The sequence below is a fragment of the Barbus barbus genome (genome assembly GCF_936440315.1).
Source record: "Barbus barbus genome assembly, chromosome: 38".
Classification (NCBI taxonomy): domain Eukaryota; kingdom Metazoa; phylum Chordata; class Actinopteri; order Cypriniformes; family Cyprinidae; genus Barbus; species Barbus barbus.
The window spans coordinates 5,487,852-5,504,989 of record NC_136716.1 but is presented as its reverse complement, the minus strand read 5'-3'; the positions used below and the strand labels follow the sequence as shown (position 1 = coordinate 5,504,989).

At 37.7% G+C, this 17,138-nt stretch overlaps 1 protein-coding gene across 3 annotated transcripts in view; it reads left to right on the top strand.

The window, feature by feature from the left end:
- The window catches only part of LOC306858033 (ankyrin-3-like), a 178,891-nt gene that overhangs the window by 38,488 nt on the left and 123,265 nt on the right, over window positions 1-17,138 (top strand). Inside the window, exon 1 of one of the 3 annotated variants that reach the window (XM_079398385.1) lies at window positions 398-821. The exons of 1 other annotated variant lie outside the window; for it this stretch is intronic. In XM_079398385.1, the coding sequence (XP_079254511.1) occupies window positions 756-821 (66 nt within the window). In that variant the 5' untranslated portion in view covers window positions 398-755. Of the gene's footprint in view, window positions 1-397; window positions 822-17,138 lie in introns of those variants that run through there. One more of the 3 variants, XM_079398381.1, reaches the window with a different exon arrangement.

Sequence of the window (17,138 nt, the reverse complement as noted above, 5' to 3'; positions counted from 1 at the left end):
AAAGTGGATGGTCACAGTTGCACTCTTTTGTTACATTTCGGCGAGAAGCTGCGTGAAATAAAAGAGATCATCTACTGACCAGTCACCCGACCCCGGTAGGTTTCGTCTCTGAACTCTTCTTATACTGGCATTTCACTAATGGCCATGCTCAGAGCCAGCGGGTGTGCAATTTCTATCAGCAGGCGTTAATCAACCATTAATTAACCATTTCTTCCAGCCTGTGTTCAGTTCACCCCTCTTATTTTTAAAGGGGGGTTTCTCCATGGCAATTGCTTCATCTTTGCACTCCTTCTAGACCGCCCTCTTTCTTCACTCCCCTTTCTCTCTCTCTCTCTCTCTCCCTCCCTCTCGATGTTTGGCTGCTAGGGAAGAGTGCGGGTCTCCATCAGCACCATTTAGTCTGTGCGAGGAGCACCATTGAATCAGTAGACCCAACTGTGTTGGTCAGGGAGAGGTGGGCAGCTGGGTCAGAAGAACCAGCCCACGGATCTCTCAACCCACTCCAATAAAAGCTTCAGTGATTTCTCCTCCCCCGTCTCCCTCACAGTGACCCGTGGCGTGTGTAGGAGCTGGTACCAGCCAAACCACCCAAAGCGCTCAATTGTTGTGGACCGAATTCTTTGAGTGCGTTGTTGACAATCGAAAACAAGAGGGCAGCAGGTATTAGAGCGACTCGCTTCTCATGGACTTTTCTGTAGTTCTCATCATCACTGCTCTCTCAATGTTGGATTAAATGAAAGGATCTTTTGTATAAGATGAGCGAAGACGCCAAGGAAAAAGGGACCGGCAAGCAACTGCTACGCAAGAAGAAGGGCAAAAAGGTAACAAGAAAGCTGCTTAAACATACAGATCTTTTCAGTTTAATGCTCAGGGCTTGTTTAAATCCTCCTTTTATGGCATTTGGAAGGGTTAATGGTTGTTGTTGATGTTGAAAAGCACTAGACGGGGATCTGGAGGAAGCTTCTCTTTTGTTCGAGAGCGTCTGAAGGGGTGTGTTCAGGGTGGCATGGTTTTGTTTTGAAGGTGTTTGACAGTGCACTTTCAGGGGGAGACCAACCTAGACACTGATTCTGGAACAGGATCTTCTCTTTGTTTGGGTTTGGAGTTTTTTTTTACAGGAGTTGGTTTTGATTATTGAAAATCAACAAAAAATAAAGAAAGAAATTAAAAGTCTTGCATATTTCATCAAATTATCTGTATATGCACAACCATTGCTCCATAAAAAGTGAAAAACGTCCTTGTTTCTTACAAGAGCTGATCTGACCTTTTAAAATTACTTTTTTTGTTTGTATAACCTGATGTCATGTTGATTCTGCCATATTAAACAATCATTTTAAGATGATCATTTACATTTTACACAACCTTTTTAAAATTGTATTTATATTTATATATTTTTATATTTTTCAAAGACTGTTCTTTTATTATGACTAAGATATGAAGACTAGATTTCTTTTCTTTTGTATACTTACTCAGGACAGATGTTTTCTCTGTCTGTCTCTCTCTCTCTTTCTCTTTCTCTTTCCCTCCACCCACTCCGTCTATTCTCTACACGAGCAGTATAATCTGCTTAATTGCAGCCATTCAGATGCATTGGCAGGAGCTTTATCTGAGTCAGCGCTGGGTGGTACTAGCTACGGGTCAGCTCTGCTGGCTTTACAAGTGTTTGCTTTAAATGTTTCGGAGAATTTGAGGAATTCCCTTTCGTCCCGTTTAACAGGTGCAGCTTTCACGTAGTGATTCAAAGGGAGGATTTAATAAATTCAAAGACAGTCATTGTAATCAGAAGTGAAATATGTGCGCGTGTGTGCACGTTTGGCAATCGCACTGACAGCGTTGTCTCTCTTGGTCTCTTTATGCTACCCCAACCTGTTGCTATGCACACTGGGAATGTAAAGAAAATGTATATATTTATGTTTACAAATATATATATTTGACCTTGTTTGTTACAATATGTTAGAATGCTCATTGGTAGTGGGAAATATGAGTAAAATCTTATTTTTTTAAATTAAAATTTTATATTATATTACCACAATATTCAATATAGGAAGTTCCTTGGAAATTAAACTGAAAACAAATATTTTTATATTTTTAAAGATTTAAATAACAATGTGGCAACTCATTATTTGTTAATAATCTAGTATTTTTCATTTTAATTTTATTTTTCACAAATGAAAGATAACTGCACTTTAGTTTCACTTCAGGCTTCTAAACTAAAATAAACTCCCTTTAATAATGAGTTCTTCCTCTGCTTGACTTGTTTGGGATTCATCCTGCTTTGTATTTTTGTTTTACTTCATTCATCAATCTTACATTTAACTAATGTAAAGCAAATGAAAGCTACATGAATATACACTTTCAACTATAGTATAAACATGGTATAAGTGATATAGCTAAATATTTAATGGAATAGTGGAACATTTTTGTCTTCATTTACTCTTGTATTTATTATATATCATTTATTTTATCCATACAAAATAAATGACAATGGGGTCCATTTCTTTTGAACCCCTTTGACTTTCACTGTGTAAAAATGACATTTAATAACATTATTTCCATTTTATTGTACTTTAAAACTTGACACCAAAATTACAATAAAATTACAGTTAACACTCACAAATTAACACTTACTTAACAAAAATAATAATAATCTGGTTACCCAGAATCCCCAGAGCATATGGGGGTTGAATGGGTCCATTTAAAGATTAATTGGTGTTCAGGGCGACACAGAGGACATGAACCATCGCAGGGGTTTGTCTTTGTGCGTTGGTTGTATTGTTAGAGCTCAATAGAGCAGGAAATCAGACCGCGTGCAGGTTTGTCATAGCTCATTTTCTGGTTAGACTCGTCCCTGTCAGTGACTATTATTCTTTACCACCGGTTTGGAGAAACAAAAGATGAGAAAACAACAGTTTGAGATGTTTTGTCTTGATAAATGCGTTGCTAGAATACAAATACAGCAGCTTTGGATGGATAGTCTTCTGGGTAACGAGCTGAACCTGATCAGGAAAAAATAAAATCACATCTGTTCACATATTATATCGTTAGCAGCTTTGCTTTATCAGTTTATGTTCACCAATTTGAATGTAACATATATAGACAACGCTGTCAAATCAGATTTCATCACTTGCATCATGCCAGTGTGGATTTGAAAAATTGGATGTGCAATGTGAACAAAGCCTTTGTCACTATCTTTCTCTGGCTATCAGTAACTGTAATTCAGAGAGAGCGATATAATTTTAATTTCAATTTCAGACAGTCAACATGGCTGGTCGCGCCTCCCCACATGTTGGTGGAGAGAAAATGGCTGTGCGGTACTGATCCAGATCATAATCAGAGGAACAGAGAGAGCCGGAGACAGGCTAAGAGAGTGTGTTAGATGGGTTGCTAGCTCACGTTATCCACGAGAGTTGAAAGATGCTTTCTTTAGTGGCCGATGGATTGAGACTTTCACGTGTCATTACCTTTTCACTTCTCCCAGGTCAAGGAGACCCCAACAGTAAACCATGGGGGGACTTTTTGGGTCAGTGGCTGTGAATAAGCATGCGTTTCGAGAGAGAGAGAGAGAGCTGTCTGGGCACTAGGGAACATGAATCATTGGCAGGTGTGTGTAATGGGTGTCACCATGGCAACCGAAGGCCTGCTGAGGAACGGAGGAAGCTGCCGTTTAGATGACTGAGCTGGGAATCCCTGCTTATCACACAAGGAGTGTCTGTATTTTATATTTAGCATTTCCTTTGCATTTCCATTGTTTGTGGCAGAATCACTGCTGTTGCTGTGCTGTACTTGTTGCCTTACTGTAATTTTAACTACTTGTTTAAATAATGGCTCTAGTGAGCTGACTTGCTGTCTACTGCCTATGTAGACAGCTGTCTTCTAAGGCAGCATCCTAACAGAAATGAACCCTAAGTGATCAATTTTTAATGTGCAGGCAGCAGCAAAATTAAGCTTTTGTTGGAGCTATTAGTTGACATTATTTCAACCGATTTGTTTTTATTTTTTAAGAATCAGGTTTTTTTTTTTTTAAGAATCACGCTTTAACTTTTTGGCTTAAAACAAAAAGTCACCTAGTAGGTTGGTTTGGTTCATGGCTTCGAAATCTTTAACCAAGACTTTTTATAAATCTCTATAATAAATATGAAAGGAAACAATACTTCCGGAACCAATGCCTGAAAAAAGTGGCACTAATGAAATCTAGAGGTATGTTTACATGCATTTTAATCAGTTTGAATGAATCTAGTCCCATTTTATATGAACAGAAATTTTGCAATCTGATTTACATCTTTGTTTACGTGTAGTTCAAACTACAGTATAAGTACATTAATTTCTATAAGTATGTCTATGCGTACAGTATTTTGCTGTTTATGACATATGTCAAGAGGTTTTTTTTTTTCTTTTGCAAGTATTTAGTAAATGGGCAGTCCCCTCCACTGACCAGTTCGTAAGACCTGAGACATAAATAAACATATGCACATTGGAATTACATAAAACATATGTAAACGTACACATAATGAAAATGTGCGCAAGGTATTTTTTAAATCTGATTAAGAAAATGGTCGGATTCAGGCATTTACATTGCAACCATTTTTTCCCCTTTTGATTGGATTAATTCAGGTCTGCACCACATTTTCTAATCGGATGAAATTTTTATTTGGCTACAGCTCAGTCGGATGTTTACATGAAGGCTTTCAGTTCTATTGAGACATCAATCCAATTATAAACCGATTATTTGGGTGCATGTAAATGTAGCTAGTGTATTATAGAAACAGTGCATCTCATATGTACTTCACTGGAGACTCCACTCACAATTGATTTCAGTAGAGTTTGGCTTTAGCACTTAGCCTTGGCGATACTGCCTTAGAATTTGGCCAGAAGAAGGCAGCAAATTAGTCTTCGCATCAGGAGTGTGCCTTTGATGCCTTAATATCCTGCCTACATAGGGAGCTCAATGGTTTTGGAGCCAATATATCTCCTTTTGGTACCTGCATTTGTTGTTGACAGTAGCCCTGCAACCTTCTGTGGTGAACATGCTCAATTTGCTGAGACCATCATAACTTTCAAAATATGGCTGAATACACCTCTTCACAGGCACTTAACTAATCCATAACCATAAATCTAGTTTTCTATCTTTGCTCTCCTATTCTATCTATCTATCTATCTATCTATCTATCTATCTATCTATCTATCTATCTATCTATCTATCTATCTATCTATCTATCTATCTATCTATCTATCTATCTATCTATCTATCTATCTATCTATCTATCTATCTATCTATCTATCTATATCTGTATAAAGGCATTCTCCAATTCAGTTCTGAATGACGCTCTACCCTAGTGCATGCAACATTCTGTAAAGTGCCTCTGGAACATGATAAATCCTTGACCTCAACTCGTGTTACACTTTCACGGTTATGGAAGCATATGTCAAATCAACACTCTCCAGAACAGCAGAACAAGCTGACGGCAGGATTTATACCCAGGAACTTTCACACCCAAAGCAAGAATCATAGACCAACAAGCCAACAGTGCCTGGCCCAAATATTTACCTTATTTATTCCAAAATCCACCAATAGCCTTGTCAATGGATACATTATTCTTAAAAAAAAATGAAATTCTGTAAAGAAAAAAATAAGTCAGGACCTTAGAAGAACCAAACAGGAGAGGTTCTTCATTGTCAAAGTCATTTGATTTGAGACCCTGTTTTCAGCATGCTGTTTGTAACTAAAGTCATGGTCACTATTTTTATATAGATTGTCATTGCTTTGAAATGATCATTATGTCAAGATTGTGCTATTGGGCTACTGTAAACAGAACTGAAAGAAACCCTTGGGGTTAAATGACTCTTAACCTCAACACGACCTTGTGCAAGGTTGACATTTACAGTGTAGCTGAAAACTAATCTGGATCTTGCATTCTAATTGGAGAACCATTCAGGAAGTGAGCCCTGGCAAGTCCCAGCCATCCGGTGATATGGAAAGCACAGGAAGCGTTGGGCTTCCACAAATGCCATACATACTACACAGTCACAGATGCCTGTCAAAGACTCTCACAACCCAAATTTAGTTGGAACAACAAGATTGATCAGTGTCTTAATTGTCTTGAGAACACAGCATAACCTACTTTCTTGTTGAGCAGTCTCAAAGAACTTCATACTTGATCTCGAGACATAGCCTAATGGAAAATGCACCGTTTTGCCAGCAGACACAAAGAATGAGTCTCTTTATCTTCATGTTCTCAAATGCCGTGCATCTCTTCCTTATAGTTCATCCTACAGATGATGAATCATATTTCAACACTTTGGAAAATGGATTCTAATGGCAGATCCTCTGTAGCTCATATCTACCTTATCTGTCTTCTCTATTCACCATTGACTGTAGAACTACACATTTGACCACATGTCATGCTTTTAGTTGGATTTCCAGCTTGCATATGTAATATTAGCATAAAATGATAGTGAAGCTTTGCATCTGTCGGAAGTCATACATCTCTGAAAAGGGTAGCAGCTGTAAAGACTCTTTGAAAAGACTTTTAAAATAAGATTGACTTTGGAACAAGAGGTAATTCTTTTTTTGAACTTGTAATGCGGTTCCTGTCACATCTGACTTTCAGACTAAAAACAAGCTGAATGTACAGTGTCAGTAAATATGTATTCAGTCATCATTGCTTGGAAATTATTCAGTGATTCTGCATTTTCAGGCACTAATCAGGCTACATATTGGTATTTGAATCAGAAATATAACTTGTTTACAAGGAGAAACTTGTCCAACAATTGCTATAGGGCTAAATCAAGAAAATAAAATTAACGTCCAAATCCTAAATCTACAGTGTCCAATTAGGTTAACTAGTACACATCATCTAGGCATCATCTAAGCACAACATCTATGCTACATAACTTCATACATTTTTGGGTTATGCCATGTCCTCCAGATTTTGCCAGTGCTATTGCATAGAAAAGGAAATTGATATGTGTCATTGAAACAATACTTTGAACTTACCTGGCAAGTTTGGAACATAATTGTGGTCAACAATAGTGCCAAATAGTTCCACCATTTTGAATTTTGTTAAAAGCATACCTTTCCCTATAGAGTTCATCAAATCCTCTCCAAATGTGTGTGAGAAAATCTTGAGACCTTGCTGGTCAAAAAATGTACTCAAAATTTATTGGTAAATCAAACCATCTGGGAGTAATACATCAACTAATTCAACACTGAAGATGCCAAAGATTCTGCATTTCTTGCAAATGAAACTTAGTAGATGACCAGGACAATGATGATGGTCATTCTTGGAGTTGAGTTCTTCATGTCTTTAGACAGGATATTGCACTGGAAAATGACTTACCGATCATTTGTATTTTGTTCTACCTGATACAGACAAAGGATGTCTTGATGTTAATCAATGGCATATGACATAAATACGATGCAGAAGTTAATCATCTAATGCATTTTCAGACATTATTCTGTAGAGATGATCAATACCCGTCATTCAGGGCCGTCTTTCAGCCCCTGCAACAATGGAGGGTTCAGCCACAAAGCAGAATATGCAGTGTCTTGTTGGGGGAAGTACTACCAGCCTCTCACTGTGGAGTATATCATAGGCGTCTTTGTCTGGAGTCATGGCTTTCTGAGGAATTATGTTACAAGCAGAATGGCAGGTAAAGACAATGGGAGAAAAAGTTGTGCCTTGGCTGCTGGTCCCACATTTCCAGCATTTCTGCACCGTCCAGCCAGTATTTTACACTCTTGTGTTAGGGTAACTGTAAAGCATCCCCAACAAACTGTGGCTTTCCAGATTTTGATCCTGTAATCCTAGTTGGAATGTCCAGCGGCATGCACAACGGAACTTGGCCTCAAGCATTCAGTTTCCCAGGCTCTCTGATATCCGAGGAACCTGATACTTTCCTCACAGTTGAGAGATCAGTGAGCATCTGGAGAAATACTTGAGAGTTTTAATGCGATCTGGGTTTCCCATGCTTATGGAGACGCAGTTTTCATAGCAAAGGTAACAGAAGACCTGTGGAAAACCACCTGAGACCTTAAAGGGGTAGTTCACCCAAAAATGAAAAATCTGTCATTAATTACTCACCCTCATGTTGTTCCAAACCCGTAAGACCTTTGTTCATCTTTGGAACACAAATGGAGATATTAAAAAATAAATAAATAAATAAATCCAAGAGCCTTCTGACTCTCTATAGACAGCAAGGGTACCAAGGTCAAGGCACAGAAACATAGTTCCGTAGGACACTGTTAAATTAGTCCATGTGACATCAGTGGTGATATCTCAATAATGATATCTCAACTTTATTCAACGCTGCGTCATGGTACTCTCGATAATGGAAACAGACTGTCCTAGAGAAGAAATCGTTGAATAAAGTTGTCATTTTTGTTTTCTATTCAAAGAGTATTCTCGTAGCTTCATAAAATTATTCTTATTCTATAAAATTATTATTTTTCTCACTAAGGGAACGTTGCAGTAAAATTAAAGTGATAATATCATCTCTTTAAGCCACAACTTTACGTTTGAGAGTATCAAAGTTATTAAATACCTGGAGCAATACAGTTATTGCATGAGTTATAGTCAGATTGCTCATTTTGTCAAAACATATTGAGTTCTGCTGAGGCCAACAGTGTTCCTAATGCTGAATTTGGCCAAAAATCATGGGAACAGAATGAAGCTGCGGTGTTTCTCTGGCCTGATCACTGAGTTAAATCAGCAGGTCCAAATTTCATAACAAATTTCTGCTATAACAGCAGACCTCACTGCCAAATGATTGCGTTCCACGGATGTTACTCAACTACTTAGATGGTGCAAGACTCATCTTAAAGTATAGTGACTGATGGTTATTTGGTTATTTATTACCAAGACAGAAATCATTTCAATTTGTGCGAGGTGAAAAAATATGTTAATGTCTGAATTGTGTCTCATATGTAAAACAAATAATTTTACAGTATTTAACCCATGAGATTATAACTAGATGAAAAGCTTGTCAGTTGGTGATCTTTGGGTGGTTGCTTTGTGGTTGCCAGGGTGTTGCTAAGCAGTTGGTAGAACATTCCAGATGGTTGCTAGAGCATTACCAGGTGGCAGCTAAGGTGTTGCTTTGGTGTTCTTAAATGGTTGCCAGTGCATTGCTAGGCTGTTTACTGGATAATTTTTGGCTCATTGATAAGTGATTGGTGGAGCGTTCTGGGTGGTTGGTCTGTTGTTGCTAAGGTGTTGCTAAGCAGATGCTAGGCAGTTGCAGGAGTGCTCTAGGTGGTTGCTAGGGCATTTCTAGGTGGTTCCTAGAGCTCTCTCCACCCTCAATACCACGACTGAGGTGCCCTTGAGCAAGGCACCGAACCCCCAACTGCTCCCCGGGTGCCGCAGCATAAATGGCTGCCCACTGCTCCGGGTGTGTGTTCACTGCTGTGTGTGTGTGTTCACTGCTGTGTGTGTGTGCACTTTGGATGGGTTAAATGCAGAGCACAAATTCCGAGTATGGGTCACCATACTTGGCAGTATGTCACTTCACTTCACTCACTTCACTTAGCAAAGCCGATTCAAACACTTGAGAGAGCTTCACAAGGAGTGGAATGAAGCTGGAGTCAGTGCATCAAGAGTCACAACGCTCAGATGTCTTCAGGAAAAGAGCTACCAAGCCACTTCTGAAACAGAAACAATGTCAGAAGCATATTACCTGGGCTAAAGAAGAAAAAGAACTGGACTGTTGCTCAGTGGTCCAAAGTCCTCTTTTCAGATAAAAGTAAATTTTGCATTTCATTTGGAAATCAAGGTCTGGAGTCTGGAGGAAGACTGAAGAGGCACAGAATCCAAGTTGCTTGAAGTATAGTGTGAAGTTTCCGAAGTCAGTGATAATTTGGGGTGTCGTGACATCTGCTGGTGTTGGTTCATTGTGTTTTATCAAGTCCAAAGTCAATGCACCCGTCTACCAAGAGATTTTGGAACATTTTATGCTTCCATGTGCTGACAAGCTTTATGGAGATGCTGATTTCCTTTTCCAGCAGGACTTTAGCACCTGTCCACACTGCCAAAACCACTTCCAAGTGGTTTGCTGACCATCCTATTACTGTGCTTGATTGGCCAGCCAACATGCCTGACTTTATTTTCAAGAGAAAGATGAGAAACAGTTTATCCAACAATACAGACGGGCTGAAGGTTTAATAGTGCCTCAGCAGAGCCACAGGCTGATCGCTTCCATGTCACACCTCACTGATGCTGGAATGTTTGTGCTAAAGGAGCCCCAACCAAGTATTGAGTGCATAAATAAACATACTTTAAATTACTTGAACTTTTCTGTTTGGCAAATCCTTTTTTTGATTGATCTTAGGAAATATTCTAATATTTCGAGAGACTGGATTTTTGACTTTCATGAGCTGTAAGCTCTAATCATCAAGATTAAAACAAACAAAAAAAAACTTTTGGAATGTTTTACTTTACATGTAATGAATCTAGAAAATATGAAAGTTTCATTTTTTGAAATAAGTTACAATAAAAAAAAAAAGACTTTTTCACGATATTCAAATTTTTTGAGATGCACCTGTATGCTGGCTACTTTTTAAAATAATTACAAATAATAAATCAAATAAATTGTTAAGAATTTAACCAGCTAAATATAGCTTCAAAACATACAAGCAAATATAAAGTAATAAAGAGGGAAAAAGACAATTACAAGTCATAAACAATAAGTACTTTCAGTATCTAAGAGTGCTTTAAGTATCTGAAAGTTTACAGACAATCATAGTTGTGGGTTTTTCTTTTTTCCTCAGCATTATTGCTGGTTTATTATTGCATATCTAATACGTACTGCATTCCAAACAGTATAAATAAAAGCATATCTAAGTAAAACACTGAAATAACTGCGGGCAGAAGCACACACTGGCAAGCAATGCACACATGTTTCACAGCGCATATCCTGTGCATATCAGAATCGATTCAGAATCATTGAAGAGAGAATCCTATGCATCAGAGAATCAATGTTTTCTCCCACCCCAAGCAGTTACTAGAGTCTTCTGTCTTATTGATGGTTGGTAGGGTGTTCTTTATTAGATGGTTTCATGTGTAAGCATCTGCTACAATGTTATGACTTCTTTATAGGTGTTTGATAGGATGTTCTGGGTGGTTATGAATGACAGTATGAATTTGTCTCTATACCATTCTGCTCTCTAGTTATGATTTGGGTTACTCCTTCAGTGAAAATATATTAGATGCCAGGAGAAAATTGTTAATCTGATCACTTAGTCTCAGCATGGCCTTCCCTTCTCCTATCTTCTGGAAAAATCAGACCTTACAACCAAGTGCCATTTTGAAGAAACTCTCTTGGGAACACTAACAGAGACTGGCACAGCTCTCTTTAGCTGCACATATGTGTGAGTGTGTGCCTGAATGTGAGGACTAGACATGTCTGTCAGACTGCACTGGTCTCTGTGAGATGCTGTTATCTCTGCTCTCTCTGGCAGAAATGTAGGTTTTGTTTAGCACTAAAATGAAGTAAATGCCAACAGAGCATTTCTTGCAAGTACACTCAAGAGCATTGTTAAGATGTTGCCCTAACACTGGAACATAATTGCTACTGTAAGGTGATTGTCAACACTTCCTTCTGCCTTGAAGTTTTACAAAGTGTTAAACTGGAAACCATACACTACTGGTCTACTAAACTTGTTATATCACCAGTAGTCACTCGTGTTACCTCAAATCACTGTCAGTGTGAAGCATGTTCATTTATATTAGCAGTAGCATAGGTTGAAGTATATAGACACACACACAAGATTAATTTCAATCTTACACAACAGCCTTCAAGACACTGAAGCTCCAGGGCATCTAACAAAATTAGAAGCCTCTTCATACTAGTAAAGTGCTGTGTCTGTATCAGTGCATGGCCTTTCCAATCAAGCTAATGCTAACTGACTAAGCATTAGTTCAGTGTGCTGGATGTGCAGAACGAGCCCCACACTATGGCCACATACACACTGCAAGTTTGAGGAGTGACAACCGCATTTAAATGCGGGAGTGAGTCCCGTAAATTATCGTTCCATGTGTACAGAACAGCAGTCACTCCCGCATTTTTAACCATAGCAACATTTTTGTCGTCTTGCAAGTGAATAATTTGGCCGTTTGTTATCTGCCATTTTTTGGCTAAAGGCTGCGTTTACACTGGCAGAAAAAAATCTGATCTTTTGCCCACATCTGACACAGATCAGAATTTGATGTACGCGTGTAAACACAAAAATCTCTCTGAAAATGATTTTTTCATATCCGATCTGAGCCGTTTCCAAATATGGTTGTAAATCAGATACATATCCGATATCTGGATATCCGACCTACGTCTAAACACACATATCCGATTCTCCACAGAACTCCCAATGCGAGGGCGACACGTTTGCTCATAAAGATTTTTAATGGCGTTTGAATGCCGGCGTGCTGCATGCGGCCACATTTTATTGAAATGGAAACTTTATATAGCCAAGAAATTGCACATTCAGGAGCTGGTTTTCAACCCCTGCCCTGTGAATTTTGAAAATAAAACAGCTAAAAGCTACATTATATTTCTCAGCAATGAGGTGATAACTTGGCAGTTTTTGTAATTAAACCGACGCTTGTTCGCAATGCTTCACAATCACTCGGTCCCTCGCACATGCATGCGTTCGTTCGCGCTCTCTCTCTCTCTCTTTCTCTCTCGTTAATTCATTCGAATTCATTTCAATAAATATCATCTTTATTTCACTAAATAATGCTACCTCAGCTGTAGATAAAATAGTCTTAACAAATTACAATTACCGTTATTTTCCAGTCTTTATCCGTTCAGTCAGATTTTGTGCTGCAAAACATCCATGACAGCCATTGTCCATGCTGGCAAATAATAATGGCCATTCGACGTGAATTATATAAATAATTTTAATAGCACGGCCATTTAAAACTCGATGGTCTACCATGTGCATAAGCGATCACTGCAGACAATCCTTTTGGGTGGGAATTAATGTAAAGCCAGATATCGGATACCAGTCGTGTCTAAAGTGAATGTAAACAGACGGGCCAAAAAAACGGTTATGGTCAAAAGATCGGATCTGTGCATTAAGACTTGCAGTGTAAACGCAGCCCTAGACTCTTTTTGTCCGTCGATTTGAACTAAACTACTGCTAAATTACTACGGCATGCAGCTTTCCAGGATTTCTCAATTAAGTTTTAAATTAAATATCTTAACTGCTTTAAATTATCTTGTAATTATTCAAGAGTCAAGACAAGTAAAAATTAAATAAATAAAAAAATCTATAGAAATGACATGTAAAATAAAGCAATTTTTATTTAATTAAAAATATTATGTTAAAATTATTATTATTATTATTTATTTAAATTATTGGCAGTCTTCAATTCATGATGTAATACTGATTTAGTACTGTTGGAGTTACTGTGACTGAGAATCATTTAAAATCAATAAAAATTGAAAACTACATCTTTTTTTTTGTTTTGTAAGTTAGATCTAAATTATGATTTTTTTTGCATACTTGATATTAGAGGACTTAAAACTACTCACTAATATATATATCCACAAACAGTGAGTAGCTGATTAATATATGATTTATAAATTAATATTAATAATTGTCATAGACAATAGCTGGTTTATTAGGTTGCATTTACAACAATTCGATTTTTTGTTTAGTACTTACTTTTTAACATTCACTCAAGACAAACAGACTTAATACCTTGCCAAGATTGTGTTTTCATCAAGAAATGCATTACCACAAGTGGTTTTCACTTAGCATGTGCATAAATGTGGATGAGAGTGACTAGCTGTCTGACATTGATATTATTGATACTATAGGAAAACTGGTATCATTATTAATATTATTTTTTTCAATTTTGGTATAAATTTGGTAATAATGGATACCACTATAATCAATTAAGTTGTCATGCTGTGGCAGTTTAGTTTTTCTAGTTTTGCTTTGGCACATCTTTGCTTTCAGTGTAGACAAGGTGTCAGAATGAACAGGAACAGCATTATTTGTGTTCACTGAACTAGCTGAATTTAGTTTAGTTGCTCCCTCGTTTGTTTGTTTTGTTTAAAGGAACACTAGGGCTCTGGAAGTAAAGGTTATAGATATGGACAGAATAAGTTTGCTCGGAGTGCAAGTCTGAAATGAAGGTGATGTAATGGTGAACAGGAATGCTAATGAGTCTGAATATGGAAAGTGATTCATTTAAAAACCGCTGCTGACTCACTGTGAAACTTGACTGAGATGTCAGTACTTTGCGCTTGTCATCTCGCCAATAATTCTGTTGAAATTATAGCAGATAAACAGTAGCAGTAGCATGGTGTTATTGTATTTGTATTCACTTTTAAAAAGAACAGTTCGCTCAAAATTGGTCTGAGGGTTGAGTACATTTTCTGCAAATTTTCACTTTTGGGTGAACTACTAGAATTTTATGCACTATTCACACTAAAATCTGAACAGCCTTACAGGGAACTTAAAGCACATCTATAAAAAGTTTTAGTTTGGTGTGTTTTGTGCCAGCTGAGACCGGTATGCCCCGTGGTGAGCAGGACGGACCATCGTGTCTCTGGCACTGTTTTACTGCAATGGCTATTCTGCCTGCTGGAGGTGCCCCGTCTGTCCCGGGAACAGCTCTCCTCCTGAGCGTCTCCGTCACACACCTGCAGGAGGGTCACATTCCAAGCCAAGCACACAGATCTGGTTCTTAGTTGAGCGTCTTTTTGGATGCTTCTGAAGGATTGTATTGATTCTGAATAATGGGAATTAAGTTAAACTTTTAGAATTAGCATTTAGAGTTTTGTTCAAATGTGCAAGCATACATGAGACTTGAGAGCTGCGGCATAAATTTTGGTATTTTTCTCAAACAAAGCTATTATATGAATTCATAAGCTTTGGAATATAAAGTAGTGTGCAAGTCATGATGACTACTTATGGTACTTTCATAACGCTGTTTGTATCTTGACAGCCGATAGTCATGGTATGCATTCATTGGAAAAGAACAGCGTGAACATTCTGCTGGACATCTCCTTTTGTTTTTTATAAAAGAAAGAAAATAGTATGGATTTGGATTCCTTTATTCACCAATAAATCACCATAACTTTGGTTTTCATTTTGATTATGCATATTACTCTAAGGTTGGTTTGGCCGCTGTAACACGGCCTCTCACTAGCACGAGTAAAGTCCTCTCTAAATCTCCAGTTAACTTCCTCCAGGATATATTTTAGTCACAGTTACAGTTATATGTGGGTGTGAACAGCTCCTTATCTGAGAGCAGTGTTAATGTGGGCGATTACATGCGATGTCTAACAAATCGTAATGTGTAAGATCGTTGTCAGCGTGACACAATAGCAATGTATGGACATGGACTTCAACTTAATTATGATTTATTTAGGAAATGATATCATAAGAATCCGTCTTGGGAATTAATCCCAATGTTTGGCGAGCATGCTGAGAGTCTGGAAGATGAAGTGTTAATGCTGCTTTTTCAATATCCCATTTCCCAGATCTGAGATAATGAAAGAGTCTGGATGGGGCCTGTAAATTTTGGCTGCTAGATCATCTCTGACTCGACAGCTATTTCCTCCCCTGGCAGCGGCGCTCCCTCAGCCCATTCGCCACACACACACACACACACACACACACACACACACACACACACACACACACACGCACACGCACACGCACACACACACACACACACACAAACAAACCCGAGGAGACAGTTTTTGCATAGATAGAGTGAAGCAAGGGTGTGGGAGAATAGAGACACAGATATTGGTATTGATAATGTATTTTAACATATTAAAAATTGTTATACCATAAAGGCCCATTGTTGTATCCTTTTCAGCATTTAGGAAAACTGGCTCCAAATTCACCTAAATTGTATAATTGGAATATTGATATAATGGGGACATTTAAAAAATAATTTTGTCCCTAATAAAGTGGAACAAAAACGAATGTACTTTTAACATGTGATATGTGGAGGATTAAAATCAAGGTTAATGTCACTTGTGAGCATTAATTGTACAGTCAAGCTACCATTTTTGCAAATTATACACAATGTGCAGTATTGTTTAATTTTATGCATTTAAGAGACATACTGTATAGTGCTAAATATTGAAATCTGTAATTTTATTCCTGAAATCATATAATTGCTAGTGGACAAATGAAATAACCAGTGAGAAAATAAAAAGTATTATTTTAAGGATATTTTCTAAAAGTCCACAGGACCAAAAACAGCTAAAGTTGAAGAAACACCAAATAAATTTACAAAAATAGTATAGCCTAATTTAATTGTTGTTGCAATTTTACTACAGTGGGTCTCTGCTCAAAGAAGCAAATAAACCAGATCTGTGTGTCTTTATGGGCATACATGGAAGAAATAGAGTGTGAGAGCATGGTGTGAGAAATGGGTCATACTCATTCGCACTTCCTCTCTTCCATAACCTCTCATCATCTCTCTCTCTTTCTCTTCTGCCACTATAGCTGAGGTAGGAACATCTGCCTCTCTCCTCCCTGAAGCTGCCACCTGTTGTGTTACCATGACAGCAGAGGTGTCATTGGCGTAATTTACATATTTGTAGCAGTCTCAAGGCTGGATCCATGGGCTATGATGCTCATGTGAACATGTGACTTGTTTTGTTGAGGCCTCAGTACAGCTCAATAGAAGTTTGGAAGCTGTTGTAGAGTTAGCCACACTTAGCCATGTGGTTTTACCAAGATTAAGGGTTGTCGATTAGACATAAAGCGACACCATCAATACGTTCAAAGACGTAAGTGTGCAACAATTAGTAACTTGAGAAATTACTCTTTATGTGTGAGTTGTTGAATCATTCAACGGAGGCCGAATTTAAAATAGCGTACTACTTTTATCTCTCATACATTAAATGGCACAAATAGTATGAGTAGTACCATGCTACTCTAAAATCAGCATGATTTATTCAGAAACAAATCAAATCTTTTTGAGTGAGTCATTGAATCATTCACATGTCCAATTTATTCAAAACACTGGTTCGTAAAGAAATAAAATGAATTTTAGGTGTAAGTCATTGAATCATTTATTCAACTGATTTGTTCAAATACACTGATTCAGTTAGGAACAAAACAAAACATTTAGTCACTGAATCATTCACTCAACTGATTTGTTCAAATA